The 13232-nt window shown below is 55.8% G+C and overlaps 1 protein-coding gene across 2 annotated transcripts in view; it reads left to right on the forward strand.

Annotated features, from left to right (window-relative positions):
* FBLN1 (fibulin 1) overlaps nt 1-13232 on the forward strand; it is an 81269-nt gene that overhangs the window by 16033 nt on the left and 52004 nt on the right. For both annotated transcript variants that reach the window (XM_034643581.1, XM_034643580.1), the window contains exons 2-5: nt 1381-1486; nt 6680-6815; nt 8832-9003; nt 12596-12655. In XM_034643581.1, the coding sequence (XP_034499472.1) occupies nt 1381-1486; nt 6680-6815; nt 8832-9003; nt 12596-12655 (474 nt within the window). The remainder of the gene's footprint in view (nt 1-1380; nt 1487-6679; nt 6816-8831; nt 9004-12595; nt 12656-13232) is intronic.

Raw genomic sequence — 13232 nt, forward strand, 5'->3', positions numbered from 1 at the left:
TTGGCCTCGTGCTAAGCCCGAGAGTGAGCCTCCCTTCCGGGGCCGCCTTGAGGGCCCCGCTTTGGAAGAACAAGGAGCCCAAACAAAACACCCATGGCCAATGGTGCCAAGAAATTCTGACGAGCCCAGCGGGATTTACCCCTTTGGGTGCTGGAAAGCCATCAGGAAGAAAACGTGGTGTTTCTTAGAGCCCAATCTTTTTTTTTTTATAATAATTTTTTTTATTATATTATGCTAGTCACCATACAGTCCATCCCTACTTAAAGCCCAATCTTGCCACGTCCTGCCACAATGTGGCCTTCTACCCAGGCTGCAGATGCCGTCAGGGCTAATGCCCCGGCCACGCGAGTCCCCTCTGCTGAGGGCAACTCCGTCCCCAGCTGCTCCTCCCTTGGGGCACATTGAGGCCCCCCCCTTCCCCCTGAGGGCTGGGGCTCCTCCGGGCAGCAGTCTGGGGTGAGGCTGAGAGCCAGGCTGGGGGCTGGAGGACCCCTGTCCGGCTGTGAGGGCGTGCGCGGCTGGCTGCTCGACCCACATGAGCCCTTCTGCTGTCCTTTTTTGTGGGCGAGGACGCAGTCAGGCGCAGATCAAGGGCAGGAGCTGTGGGCCACTGTATGATGAGGACTGACACCTCGCTAACCAGGAGCTTATAGAAATTAAAGGAGAGAACACAGCTGTGGCTCCCAGAAGCTGGTCTAGAAACGTTGGCTCTTTCCTTCTCATCCAAGGGGCTTGTGGCGGGTGAGGCCTCCATTTCCATTCTGTCCCCAGAGTCTTGCTTCTACTGCACCTCCTTCCTGGTGTGTGGTCCCCACTGGCCGGGTGGATCTCCCTTTGGGGGCGGGGAGCCTTCCCGGGTTGTCCCAGCATCTGGTATCAGCCCTGCTGGAACCTCCAGGCCACCCCCATTTCTGGCTCTCGAAGAGTCAGGTTGGTGGTGCCTGGACCCCCTCGCTGCTGGGCTGGCCAGCAGCTGGCTCAGGCCTCTGTCAGCAGTTTCTGCCGTAGTTGCCCTCCCGACCCGTCTGGGCAGGGTCCCCGTCTCAGTTTCTGGTGCGTGGCTGGAGCAGGGAGTCAGCCCGGGTGAGCATGGATCCCGGGTGCTGGGCCGCAGCCCCATCAGAATTGGATTCGGAAGGTAATCGTTCAGGTGTCAGGCCTTTCTAGAAAGGAGAGAGTTGTGTTCCAGCCCAGGACCCAGTGGGTTTTCAGTTCACGTTTGTAGAGTGACTCACGGACGTGTGCAGGCCTGTTCAGACCGGCCTGACCTGTAGCAGGGGCCCGAGGAAGTGGGAGGGGGGCTACATGTCAGAGGGGCCCTCCCGTGGACCAGAGGAGAGTTGCCCCCCCGACCAGGCACCCTGCTCTCTCCCCGCACAGTGGCCGCGGACACCCTCATGGAGGCTTGCTGTGCGGACGGACATCGCATGGCCACCCAGCACAGGGACTGCTTGCTGCCTTACACCTCGGAATCCAAGGAATGCAGGTACGTGTACCAACACCACCGTTCTAGCAGAATCGTGTTCTCTTAGCAGAACGCAGGGCAGAAAGGGACACATGAGCTAGGACCCCTGGCGGAGTCTGGCATTCAGGCCTGTGTCCACCCAGGCTGCGGGAGGCATGGCAGATGGCTCCTGCCTCCTTCCTCTGGGCTCCCAGGTCCCCATAAAGGACTGGGCTCACCCTTCCTGGGCTGCCCTGCGATGCCCGGGGCATCTCTCCCCTTCCCGGCCTGCAGAGCAGGGAGATCCGGGTTTGCCACTCTCTCTGGAACCACTGGGTGCTGTGGCCAAGTCATGCTCCTCCTAACAAAAAGGGGTCTGTTGTGGGGTCGGATGCGATCACGTGACTGGTGAGTCAGCGTGTGGACTGCCTTCAGACCCCGAAAACACAGACGAGCCAGTCCGGAGCAGAGAGCTCCCCCAGACGCCTGTGCCCCCTCATGCAGTAGCCAACACCCGAATCCGCTGTTCCTCCTCCCTTCGACTGACCCAGGCTGCCTCCAAGCTTTGGGGAGGATATGAGCTGAGAGTAAAGGATGAAGGTCTGTAATGTTGACTGTCACCATAAAAGTCATAGTAAAAATAGCAGCAAGCCGGGGGAGCACCCCCTGTGCCGTGCGTTGTGGCATGTGACCTCATTTAACCCTATTCTTAGTCCCGGTTTACACTTGAGCTTTCCCCCCGTACACACGGCTGGTGAGTGACGGCGGTAGGATTTGAACCCACATCTGCTTGCGTAGGGAGCCCACGTCAGGGAGGCGACGTTCCCTCGTTTGGCAGCCGCTGGTCTCCCCTGCCTCCCGTCCCGGTCTTAGCCGCGCGGCACTCAGGGCTGCGGGCAGCTGGGCGGAGGGCTGCCACGGAAAGAATGTGTGGAGAAGGCTTGTCCGCCTCATTCTGGACTTTCGCATTTATGTTGGCAGCGAGCATCGCGTGCTGTCTGCCAGCACGGCTGGACGATGTAAATCTCGATTTAGGAAATTCTTGAAAAGTCAAGAGCATTATAGACCAAACAAAGGAAGAGAAACCAGGACGCTCAGTCATTGGAACTGAGTGGGAGGCCCTGCAGTCGGGATCTGCGGGGCATTGGAGGAGTGAGAGCTGAGAGCTGGGCTCCCGAGTGTGGCTCTGGGCTAGAAGCGTCAGAGGGGCCGGAGCCAAGCTGGGGGATCGGCACACAGCATTCTGTTTGCAGACGTTGCCCACGAAATCAGCCTGGCCGGGGAAGCTGGATGGTCCGGGGCTGGATTTCTGGCTGTGTGACCTGAGCCAGCTCAGAGCCTCAGTTTCCCCAAGTGGAAAAGGAGGATTGTGATGCCATCCCTTCAGGGTTGGGACAATGACAAAGGGGAAGGAAGAAGCCAGCACCACAAAGCAGACCGTGTGAATGTCATGGTCTGCCCGGGCAACCGTCACCCAGCACCACAGACCAGGGCCTGAACAACAGGCATTTATGGTCTCCCGGCTCCAGAGACCAGAAGTCGGGCATCATGGTGTGGGCAGGGCTCATTCCTCCCAAGGCCTCTGTCCTGGGCTTGCAGAGGGCCGTCCTCTCCCTGTGTCCTCATGTGGTCATCTCTCTGCGTCTGTGTCCTGACCTCCTCTTCTTACAAGGACCCCAGTTGTACTGGATTAATGACCATTTAACTTTCCATTTAACTCTTTCAAGACCCCCTCTCCAAATACAGTCATATTTGCGGTACGAAGGGTGAGGATGTCCACCCATAACAGGGAGCCACTAATAATCAATACTTCTTGAAGTCAAAGACTTTCAAAGTGGGGTATCAGCCAGCAGAACCTTTCAATGCAGATGGAGGGACTCGGGTCACAGAGACCTAGAAGCCTCTGGGCCCTACTTGTGAATTTGGATTTCAGTCATTACTAAATTTGTTCATGACTTCTACCCACCAAAGTCTTTAATAAGTTCTGAAGTTATCTGTAGTCCCCAGTGGGCCCCCGATTACGTAGAAAATACCTTCTTAGCTATGAGAAGGCATTTGTTTATGACCTACATTCTGGTCAAGGGTAAATCTCGAACATGCTTCAAGAGATATCCTGAAATGTCAGGAATATCATCTGAACGGCTGGGCGGGAATTTCTTCTCTCTGTGGGAAATGTGGCTTCAAGTCCAGGCTCCCCCTGACCCCCCACGTATTCTTGGCGGAGCTCACTTCATCGCAGGGGCCTGCGGAAATTCTGGCTGGGTGGTGCTCGTTTCCGCATTGCAGTGTCCTCAAAACATGTTATTGAACTCCCAGGACAATACTTAGGGGACACTGATGGGCAGTGACCAGACTTCTGTTTCATGGAGGCCCCAGGAGGCTAGTTGGCTTGTCCTGGGGAACTCACGGGCCGGGCTACATGTGTGTCCGGGGCCGCTTGGTGAATAGTCAGCCATCGAGCTGACAGGCTCTAACCGTGTCACCGTCTGTCACCCCTCTGGACCCCTCCTGCACATTTTCCCCTTTGCTCAGTTGACATTGGGGTTTGAACCCCACATAGTCTGCAGAGATCAAAGGCTGAGCCTGGGCTGTTGGCTCAAAGAGAGGTGTCACTCAAGGTGGGATGGACTAACACGGCCGGCGGGCCTCCTGGACAGAGTTGGGTGCAGTCAGCTCTCCTGGGTGGGGAGGAAGCGACCGCAGAGGACCACGGGAGGAGCTGAGTCCTGTCTGCACACATGGGCTCTAGCCGAGTGCACTCAGCTTCCACCAGAGCCTCTAACATGAGACACATTTGGGGGCAGTCAGGGGGCGGCAGCTCTGATGCTTCCCCTGGGCGCATATCACCTTGCACCCCAGCCCGGACCAAGGGCAATGTTCCTTAGTATCTAAATTTAAATTTACCTAAAACCTTGGGCTGAATCAAGCCCACGCACCTCTCAGAGGAATTTGAATATGCACTGACGTTTTTCAGCACACCTGTTACCCCCTGACGTCTTCATCTCTGAATCTCACAAACGTCCCTGAGGGCCTGCAAGGTGCCAGGCACCATTCTCGATGAGATGGGGACAAATCAGTGAACAAAACAGACAGAATCTCTCCTGTAGGGTACAGATGATAAAACAACAAGTTAATTCTATGGTTTGTGAGAAGGTGCTCGGTGTCGTAGGAAAGGAAACAAGAGCACGAGAGGCAAGGTCCATCCGTGTCATAGCAGGTGTAGGACCTCCTAACTTCCTTGGCTGAATCGTGCGCCACTGTACGGATGGACCGCATTCTGCTCAGCTGTTCCTCGGTGGACACAGGGTTGCTTCCTTCTTTCAGCTGCTGTGAATGACACTGCCGTGAACGTGCATGGGCAACTATCTCCTTGAGTCCCTGTGTTCAGTTCTTTGGGGTGTATACCCACAAGTGGGATCGCTGGACCATGTGGTAGTTGTCTGTCTGATTTTTCAAAGAGCTACCCTACTGCTCAGCATGGCTGCTGCAGCATTTGCCACTCCTACCAGCAGCGCCTAAAGCGTCCAGGCCTCCTCCTCACTAAGACTGTTCTCTACGCAGCCAGCATCCTCGAGTGCATGGACAGATGGATGCATCTGGTTGCTGTTCTTGACAACCTAGTGGAATACGTATTATTTGTACGTTTACCAAAAAGTGCAAGTGACAGGTGTAGTATCACAAGCATAGACAAATCCTTCCAGAAGGTTCTGGAAGCACATGGGAAGCCAGGTGTGGAGCTCCAACCCTGCAAGGTGGAGGTGGGGGGAAGGACGGGCTGGAGGGCTGCTGTTCTACGGGCAGAGGAGGCCTGGCTGGTGGGCAGTGCGAGGAGGCCGGGTAGGCCCCATTCTCTCTGGACTGGCGCAGGTCGGGCAGCTCCTCCTGTCCTTGCTGGTGTTGGCTGAAGCCAGGGTTATTTTGGGTCTGGTAGAAGCCATACCTGTGACTCACACACACGTCCTGCTCGCTTGCCCGCCTCGGGGCCAGCCCGTCCTGCCCTGAGCTGTCTGAGGAACCGACTCTGGCCGCTGATGGTCCTTCTGCCGACACAAGCCTTGATGCACGGGTGTCCCCTGGTTTCCTTCCTCCTGGAGCCCCCAGCACGGCCAGATGTGGACGCCCCAGCCCGGAGTCGCTGTGGCCAGCATCCCTTGCCTTGTGGCCTTGGCCAAGCTCCCCCACCTCTCTGGAGCGATTTCCTCTGAGTCTGGACGAGAGACGAGCAGGGAAGGATGAGGGTGTCTGGTCCAGAGTGGCGATCAGCCGGCCTGGTTTTTTAACGAGTCGGGAACATTTTGTAGGACGACGCTCAGAGCTCAGAGAGATGACTCCGGGCTCTGGCGGGACACCAGGGCCTTCTGTCTCCATCCCCACACACCGCTGTGCTTTCGGTCTTTCTAATTGTATACTTCTGGAGCACCTGCCGTCTGCCCGCTATTGTGCGTGTGCGCATGTGCTAGTGAGTGAGCGTGTGGGTGTGCAAATGAGTGTGTGGGTGTGCAAGCACATGTGAGTGTACAAGCGAGTGTGTGGGTCAGGTGTGCGTGAGTGTGCAAGCACATGTGACTGCATGTGAGTGTACAAGTGAGTGTGTGGGTCAGGTGAGTGTGTGTGCAAGCACACGTGACTGCGTGTGTGTGAGTGCAAGTGAGTGTACAAGTGAGTGTGGGCGGGGTGGGTGTGGGTGTGTGTGCGTGCAAGCACATGTGACTGCATGTGTGTGTGAGTGAGTGTGAGTGCAAGTGTGTGGGTGTGCAAGTGTGCGTGTGAGCACATGCAACTGAATGTGTGCGGGCAAGTGCGCGTGTGGGTGGGGTGAGTGTGAGTGGGTGTATGTGTGTGCAAGTGCATGTGACTGCATGTGTGCATATGAGTGTGAGTGTGAGTGACTGTACAAGTGAGTGTGTGGGCGGGGTGAGTGTGAGTGTGTGGGTGTGTGTGAGTGTGTGTAAGCACATGTGACTTCATGTTTGCATGTGAGTGTGTGTACAAGTGAGTGTGTGTGTGTGAGTGAGCGAGTGTGGGTGGGTGGGTGAGTGTGTGAGTGCGAGCACATGTGTGTGCACATGCAAGCGTGTGTGTGTTTGTGAGTGAGAGCAGGTTGGGAAGGGGAGGCACCCAGCGAGGGCAGAGCTCCCATCCCTGAGGGGCTGCAGCTCGCAGGCCCGTGGACCCCCTGGCGGGACCACGCCCTCCCAGGGCCCTGCCCTCAGCCGGGTGCCCCTCTGCCCACAGGATGGTCCAGGAGCAGTGCTGCCACAGCCAGCTGGAGGAGCTGCACTGTGCCATGGGCATCAACCTGGCCAACGAGCAGGACAGCTGCGCCACGCCACACAGTGACAACACCAGCCTCGAGGCCACGTTCGTGAAGGTGAGGACCCGTCCTCCTGCCCGCCAGCTGTGGGAGACCTGGGCGCTCTCCTGCCTGCAGCACCTGCCCAGACCTGTCCTTTTGAGCAGCAGGGGTGGGGGGCCTCTTGGGTCCCCCACGCCCTGCAGTTTAGTGAGTAAACCCTGGACGACAGGGAGGAGACCCCGCCTTGCCCTGCGGACGTCGGTTCCCGGGCTTCGAGCCGGAATGCAGAGATCAGAGCAGAGATGGCCTGGGCTCCGGGGCCTTCAGAGCCCTCTTCACAGTTCAAGGCAGGCCCTCCCACCCCGAGCCCAGGAGTAGGAGGCCCTGAAGCTTTCCCGTCCTCCAGGGTGAGGTGGAGCCTGGAGCTCAGAGGGGGCCCCCAGGAGGGCCTCCAAGAACACATGACCTCTAAAACTGCCCTAGAAGAGAAAAGGGAGGTTCAGGAGGCCCCCACTCCAAAGTGGCCTAGCCAGGGTACTTTCGGGACCAGCAGAGAGGAGGGGTCTGCGAGGCAGCACTGGGTCCATCGGGCCCGGGGGGAGCTGAGCGCTGAGTGAGTGTTGCCGTCCATCCTGGGTCTGCGGCGGCTCCTTTGGGGCCCTCGGGGCCTCTGTCCCAGTCGAAGGTCTGCATCTTCCCATGGGGGTGGAGGAGTTCCTGACCACTTTCCAGGGCCTGCAAACTGCAAATTAACTAGGTTGTCCCTCCCTCACCGCCCACTGCGAGAGAAAAACAAGCCCGACCAGAAGGAGCTCTGGACAGTTAACCTGGTCAGCCGGCTTCCTGCCGGAGCTGCGTTCCCAGGAAGAAAGATTTCCCAATCCCAGTGAGGAAGGCTGGGAAGCGATTTCAAGGAGCATGACTCGGAATGGAGTCTGAATTCTGGGAGGGGGTGTGGGTTCCTTTCTGAGGGTTCTCTCTTCGCTCAGATTAGCGTGGAGGGAGGTTCCACGTGGAGGAGATGGGGGGGGGTCCCAGAGCTTCTCCCCCCACCCTCAGCCTTTGTGGGCCCTCCTGGGAGGAAGCTTCTGGTGTGAAGGAGCTGGGTGGGGCGAGGGGAGGGAGGTCTGGTCAAGGGGGGCCCTGGAGCCAGGAGCCTGGGCGTCCAGCGACCGCCTCCCCGGGCAGGGCTGGGGCTTGGCAGACGCCATCTGCCCAACAGACAGCTCTGCCCTTGTCCCCAGACTAGAGAGAAAGGGAGGTGCGGAAAAGGCACGGAATATTCTAACGGGAGTAGGAACAGGCCGCTTTGGCAGATGGGTGATTTGTGTTTCCGGGAAGGATTACTCATGCCCTGGAAGGCCCCCCTCTTTCTGGCACGGGGGCTGCAGAACCTGGAGGATGGAAGACCCATCAACCCCCGCAGACACTCAGGCAAAGCCACACCTCCTGGCTCCTGCCTGGACCTTTTGGAAAGTCCTGTGCCTTTCTTTGGATAGTAAGGTTTGAAGTGGGGCTCTTCGTGTATGGGGCTGAATGCCGTCCCCAGGATTCGGGTGTCACTTTCAGGAACACCAGGGTCTGGGTGACAGGCAGTGATGCTGTCCCTCGCTTGACTTGTCTTGAGGTTCTCGTGCTTTTCAAAGGCACGATGCGCTTCCTGCTGCCCAAACCACCTGCAGCTGGGTGGGGGGGGGAGACAAATGCATGTTCATTTTTCTGGGCATGGTAGAGAAATCTTAGACCACACACAAGGAGGGGGCCCTCGGGGAGCTCTCGTGTGACGCTCAGTGGGTCCCTGTCATAGCTAATTCCTCCTGGAGGAATATGAGGGGGGCGGGGCAGAGATGTTGAGGGGGTCAGTCCGGTGTGGTGGGGTCCGTGTTGGGTGCAAGCCCCTTTAAGGTTCCTTTCAAAACCGGGATCTGTGAGATTCGGGGCTGAGCTGCTTACTGCCAGCGTTCAGAAGAGAGAGCTAAGTGCCGCCATGTCGTCGCTGTGCAGGCTGAGTGCATACGGGGATCAGAGAGGCCTGGGGGCTCTGCTGTACTGGGTGGCTTCTCCATCCTGAGTCTCCGCCTGTGTTTGCAGAGGTGCTGCCACTGCTGCCTGCTGGGGAGGGCGGCCCAGGCCCAGGGCCAGAGCTGCGAGTACACCCTCATGGTCGGCTACCAGTGCGGGCTGGTGTTCCGGGCGTGCTGCGTCAAGGGCCAGGAGACGGCAGACTTTGCCCCCAGCGACATCAGGGACATCCAAGAAGCAGGTAATCCCCCCCTTTCCCTTTGGGGCAGTGCATTAGTCAGTGTTCTATCCAAAGAAACAAAACCAATAGGTTGTGTGTGTGTGTGTACATATATAGAGATTTATTTTAAGAAATTGACTCTCTCAATTGTGGGGGCCGTTAAGTCTGAAGTCTGCAGGCTGCGCCAGCAGCCAGAGACCTAAGAGAGAGCTGATGTTGCAGCTCGAGTTCAAAGGCCATCTGCTAGCAGAATTCCTTCTTGCATGGAGGAGGTAGAGCTTTCTCTGCAGGCCTTCACCTGATTAGACGAGGCCCACCCACATTGTGGAGGCCAATCGGCTTTACTCAAAGTGTGTTGATTTAAATGTTAATCTCATCTACAATATGATCACAGCAAATACAGACCGGTGTTTGACCATATCTCCGGGTACTGTGACCCAAGCAAGTTAACATAAAATTAACCATCACAGGGAGCGTGGGCACGCCCGTTTGCTGTTGCCTTAACTCAGCATAGATGGATTCTAGGTGTCAGAGCAGTTTCATGTCCATTACCTCATCTGAGAGAGCCACTGCCCAGGAGTGGGACCAAAGCCTTGGGACCCGGGATCTGACAAATCCGGGTTCATGTCTCTGTCCTAACATGTATTTTAAGTAAACTGACGTATCCAGACCTCATTTCCTTCATCTGTGAAATGGGAGTAATTATAGTCCTGCTTCCTAAGGTTTCTGGGAGGATTATATGGGAGAATGAATATAGAGTATTTGGGGTGACTCCATAAATGTTTCCCATCACGATTCTTCCTTGTCCCCCGATAGCCCTGGGCAGCATGGTGGCTGGCCTCGCTCTCATTTCAGGGATGAGGGCCTGACACTCAAGGTCACATGGCCAACACACAGAGGAGGGAGAACGCTGGCCTTCCGCCCCTTGGCCAGTGCCCTTTCTCTCTCCACCTGGTGCCAATGATATGTTGATAAGAGGTGGGCTGTGGTACCACTCATTCCTAGCTGGCTATGCTCTTTTAACTAATAGATATTTGTTCAGCAAAGGGGCAATTGACCCCAAGGACAGCTTCAAGGGAGCTTTGGTGGGTAAAGGGCAGGAAGGCCTTAGGAAGGGGGAGCTCGCAGATCCGTGCTCCCTAAGTCAGGCTGCCCATCACCCTGGCTTCATGACCCCGGTGGCTTTGTGGTCCTGGGACAAGCAAACCAGTTTCCCTCTGTTTTTAATTTTTCATGGATGCCATGGGGCTGATTTCAGATATCTCAGTCATGAAGAAGGTCTGGAACCACATTCTGGCTTCTTCCTTGACTTTTGAAACCAGAGATGACATTTTACTTTAAACAAACCCAAACTATTTGTCCTGGTGGAGAATTTCTCCTGTGTCTCTGGGGAGGATTTTTGTTGATTTATGTCTTGTTTCCATAACGATCTCTGAGCTTTACTGCCGTTCCAGATGTCTTATTTCTCTTCTGTCTTTTATCTGCTTCAATTCTTGCCCCAGACTTTTCCCAGAGTCTCTGTGGGGACTCCCTGCCCTTCCTCTTCGCAGACACAGACGCGCCTTCCTTCCTCCCATGAGTGTTTACCGTGGGCCTACTGTGTGCTGTGCGGGGCCAACAGAGGGTCTACAGACCACTGCTGGCCTCTAACAAAATAAGTACAGCAGTTGAGAGAAAGCTTTTAGAAACTTTTATAAGCATTTGATAGCGTGACTTATGTCTGTTTCATCTAAATGGGGTCTTATATGTCTGTTCTCATAGCTTGATTTTTCTGGTAATTTGTTTTATTTTACATGTTATCAAGGTATTGGCCTACGATGGGGGAAAGAGCCCTGTCCTTTACTGCACGGAGTTTGGGAGGAACTGTTCTGGGACATATATTGGTTATCCCCATTCTATAGACGGGCAGATGGAGGCTGGGGAAGCCCAGGTTGGGGATTCGCTTTCTGGTAGAAATGGCGGTGTCTCTGTGCCAGCCTCGCTGGCTCCCACAGGACACTGTGCAAACTTGTTGGCCTCCTTACCTGGGCAAGAGGTAGTTTCTCATGGGTCTTCCTGGCGGGCACCCCGGCCTGTGCCTTGGCCTCAACTGAATGCCCCAAGTGAGCCAAGAGTTCAAGTTTAACCCTAGCAAAGGCGCTCCCAGCCCCGTAGCGTAGAAGGGATGATTCACGCTCTGAAGGTCTTTTGCTTAGCTCCTGGCCAAGCGAAAGGTCCATTTAGGGACCCTGACCACATTTTAGCAGCCCCCAAAAAAGACTGCCTTATGCCCAGTGTATGTAAGTTATGTTGTATTGAATTTTATAGCGGAATTACTAATATGTTTCTTTTTGATAATGTTTATTTTTCCCTGTGTTGTGTGACATGCACTGTGGGCGTTTTAGAAGCTACAGAAAGCAGACGGAAGAGGAAACTGACGCAGAAATATCGTTTCCATTAGGTCACATTTCCTTTCCTTGTTTTCTCTGCGTCTCTTTTGGCTTCTCTCCCGTGGGCACGAGTGTGTGGTGGGTGCACTTAGATTCACACTTTCCTGCCCATCGTGGTCACACCCGTCGACTCGTGCTGAATTGCGATCGCTGCCGTCTTCTCTTGTGGAAGGGGCCTCGACTTCCCAGGGCATGGTTTTCCGGGATTTTTAGGGATCCTTCCCGCCCTTGGCTATCTTACGCAAGCTGAAGGGACGAATCCGTTTCTTCTCTTACCCCGGAACTAGCAGCGGAAAGCCACCCGGTGAGATTAAATTAGGGGAGGCCACTGGTCCCTCTGTCTCCCGTTGAGCTGTTGAAGTTTCTGCTGAGAGTAGGGGCCTTGTCTCTGCCGAGCGCTCCGCCCACAGAGCAGACGGTCCGACACCTCGTCCCAATGAACCCAGTGAGGGACTACTCATGGCCTGCCCTGAACCGAGCTTTGCAGGTAGACTGTAGACATGTACTCATTTCCTGGGGCTGCCGTAATAATGCCCCATGGACTGGAGTTGGGGGGGAGCTTAAACAACGGGAATGTTCTGTCTCCCAGTCTGGAGGCCAGACGCCCCTGATAAGGCGTTGGCAGGGCTGCGTCCCTCCGAGGCTGCGGGCAGAATCTGCCCTGGTCCGCTCTCCTGGCTTCTAGTGGCCTCGAATGCACCCTGGCCATCTCCTCCCTGTGCCTTCATATCATTTTGCCTCTGTGCGTGTCTGTGTCTGCGTCCACTCTCCTCTGTCCGTAAGGACACAGGCATACCGGCTGGGGGCTCATCCTCACCCACCTTAACTCCATCATCTGCAAAGACCCTTTTCCGGGGGAAGGTCACATTCGCAGGTCCTGGGGTTAGGGCTCCAACATCTTCTGGACGGGGGACACCATTCAACCCATAACAACATGCTTTTACCAGGTGTGTTGTTTAAGGTTCGGGGGCCATGGTCCAGTTCAGAGCAGGACCGTGGTGGCCTATTTGCTGAAATAGGCAAGTAACGTGTGAATGCCTATTGTCCCGCGGCAATCCCTGAGCTCCCCAAACGGGCACGACTGCCTGGGATTTATAGGGAGAAAAAGAATTCAGGGTTTCTGTGGAGACATGATGGGACCTTGTGTTTGGATAAATGTCCCTTTTGCCTCTCTTTCCCCTCAGCCAAGATTTCGGAGATCGAGGAGGAACAGGAGGACCCGTACCTGAATGACCGCTGCAGAGGTGAGGCCCTGCCACCTCCCGAGGGAGAGGCAGCACTGAGCCCACTGGGAGTTCGACCTCGGGCTTTGCTCAGCTTCACCTGGGAAGAGACCTTAGGCTGCGAGTCACCTCAAGTCCCTCTGCTCTCCCTGCACTCCTGGGCTCCCGCTTTCCCTTCGAGCGGGGGCCTGGTGGGCTGATAGGGAGGGCGCCATGTGGGAAGTGGGTGTCAGAAGCCCCCCCCCAGCACCCACCTAAACACAGGCTCTGTGAGGCGTGAACACCCGGGGAGGGGGGAGTGTTACTTGACTTTGTGGCCTGGAGCCCCAGCAGGTGCCATGGACAGTATCCGTGTGTCTCGCAAGGGAGACGTTTGCAAATTTAAAGTGACTGGGGCCTGGCACATTTGTTTTTCATATGATAAAACTTTATTTCTCTTTCATGGAACATTCCCACATGTCTAGACTGGCAAGTCTGCTCCAAAGCTCCATTCGGAGGCTTGCCCTCTGGTTAGAGCATTAATTGGGAGCCAGTATAATCACAAAGTGATGCGGTCAGTGCATAGTGACCGTTGGCACAGGGGCAGGGGTGGGGGGTG

The sequence above is a fragment of the Ailuropoda melanoleuca genome, chromosome 15, assembly GCF_002007445.2.
Source record: "Ailuropoda melanoleuca isolate Jingjing chromosome 15, ASM200744v2, whole genome shotgun sequence".
Lineage (NCBI taxonomy): Eukaryota > Metazoa > Chordata > Mammalia > Carnivora > Ursidae > Ailuropoda > Ailuropoda melanoleuca.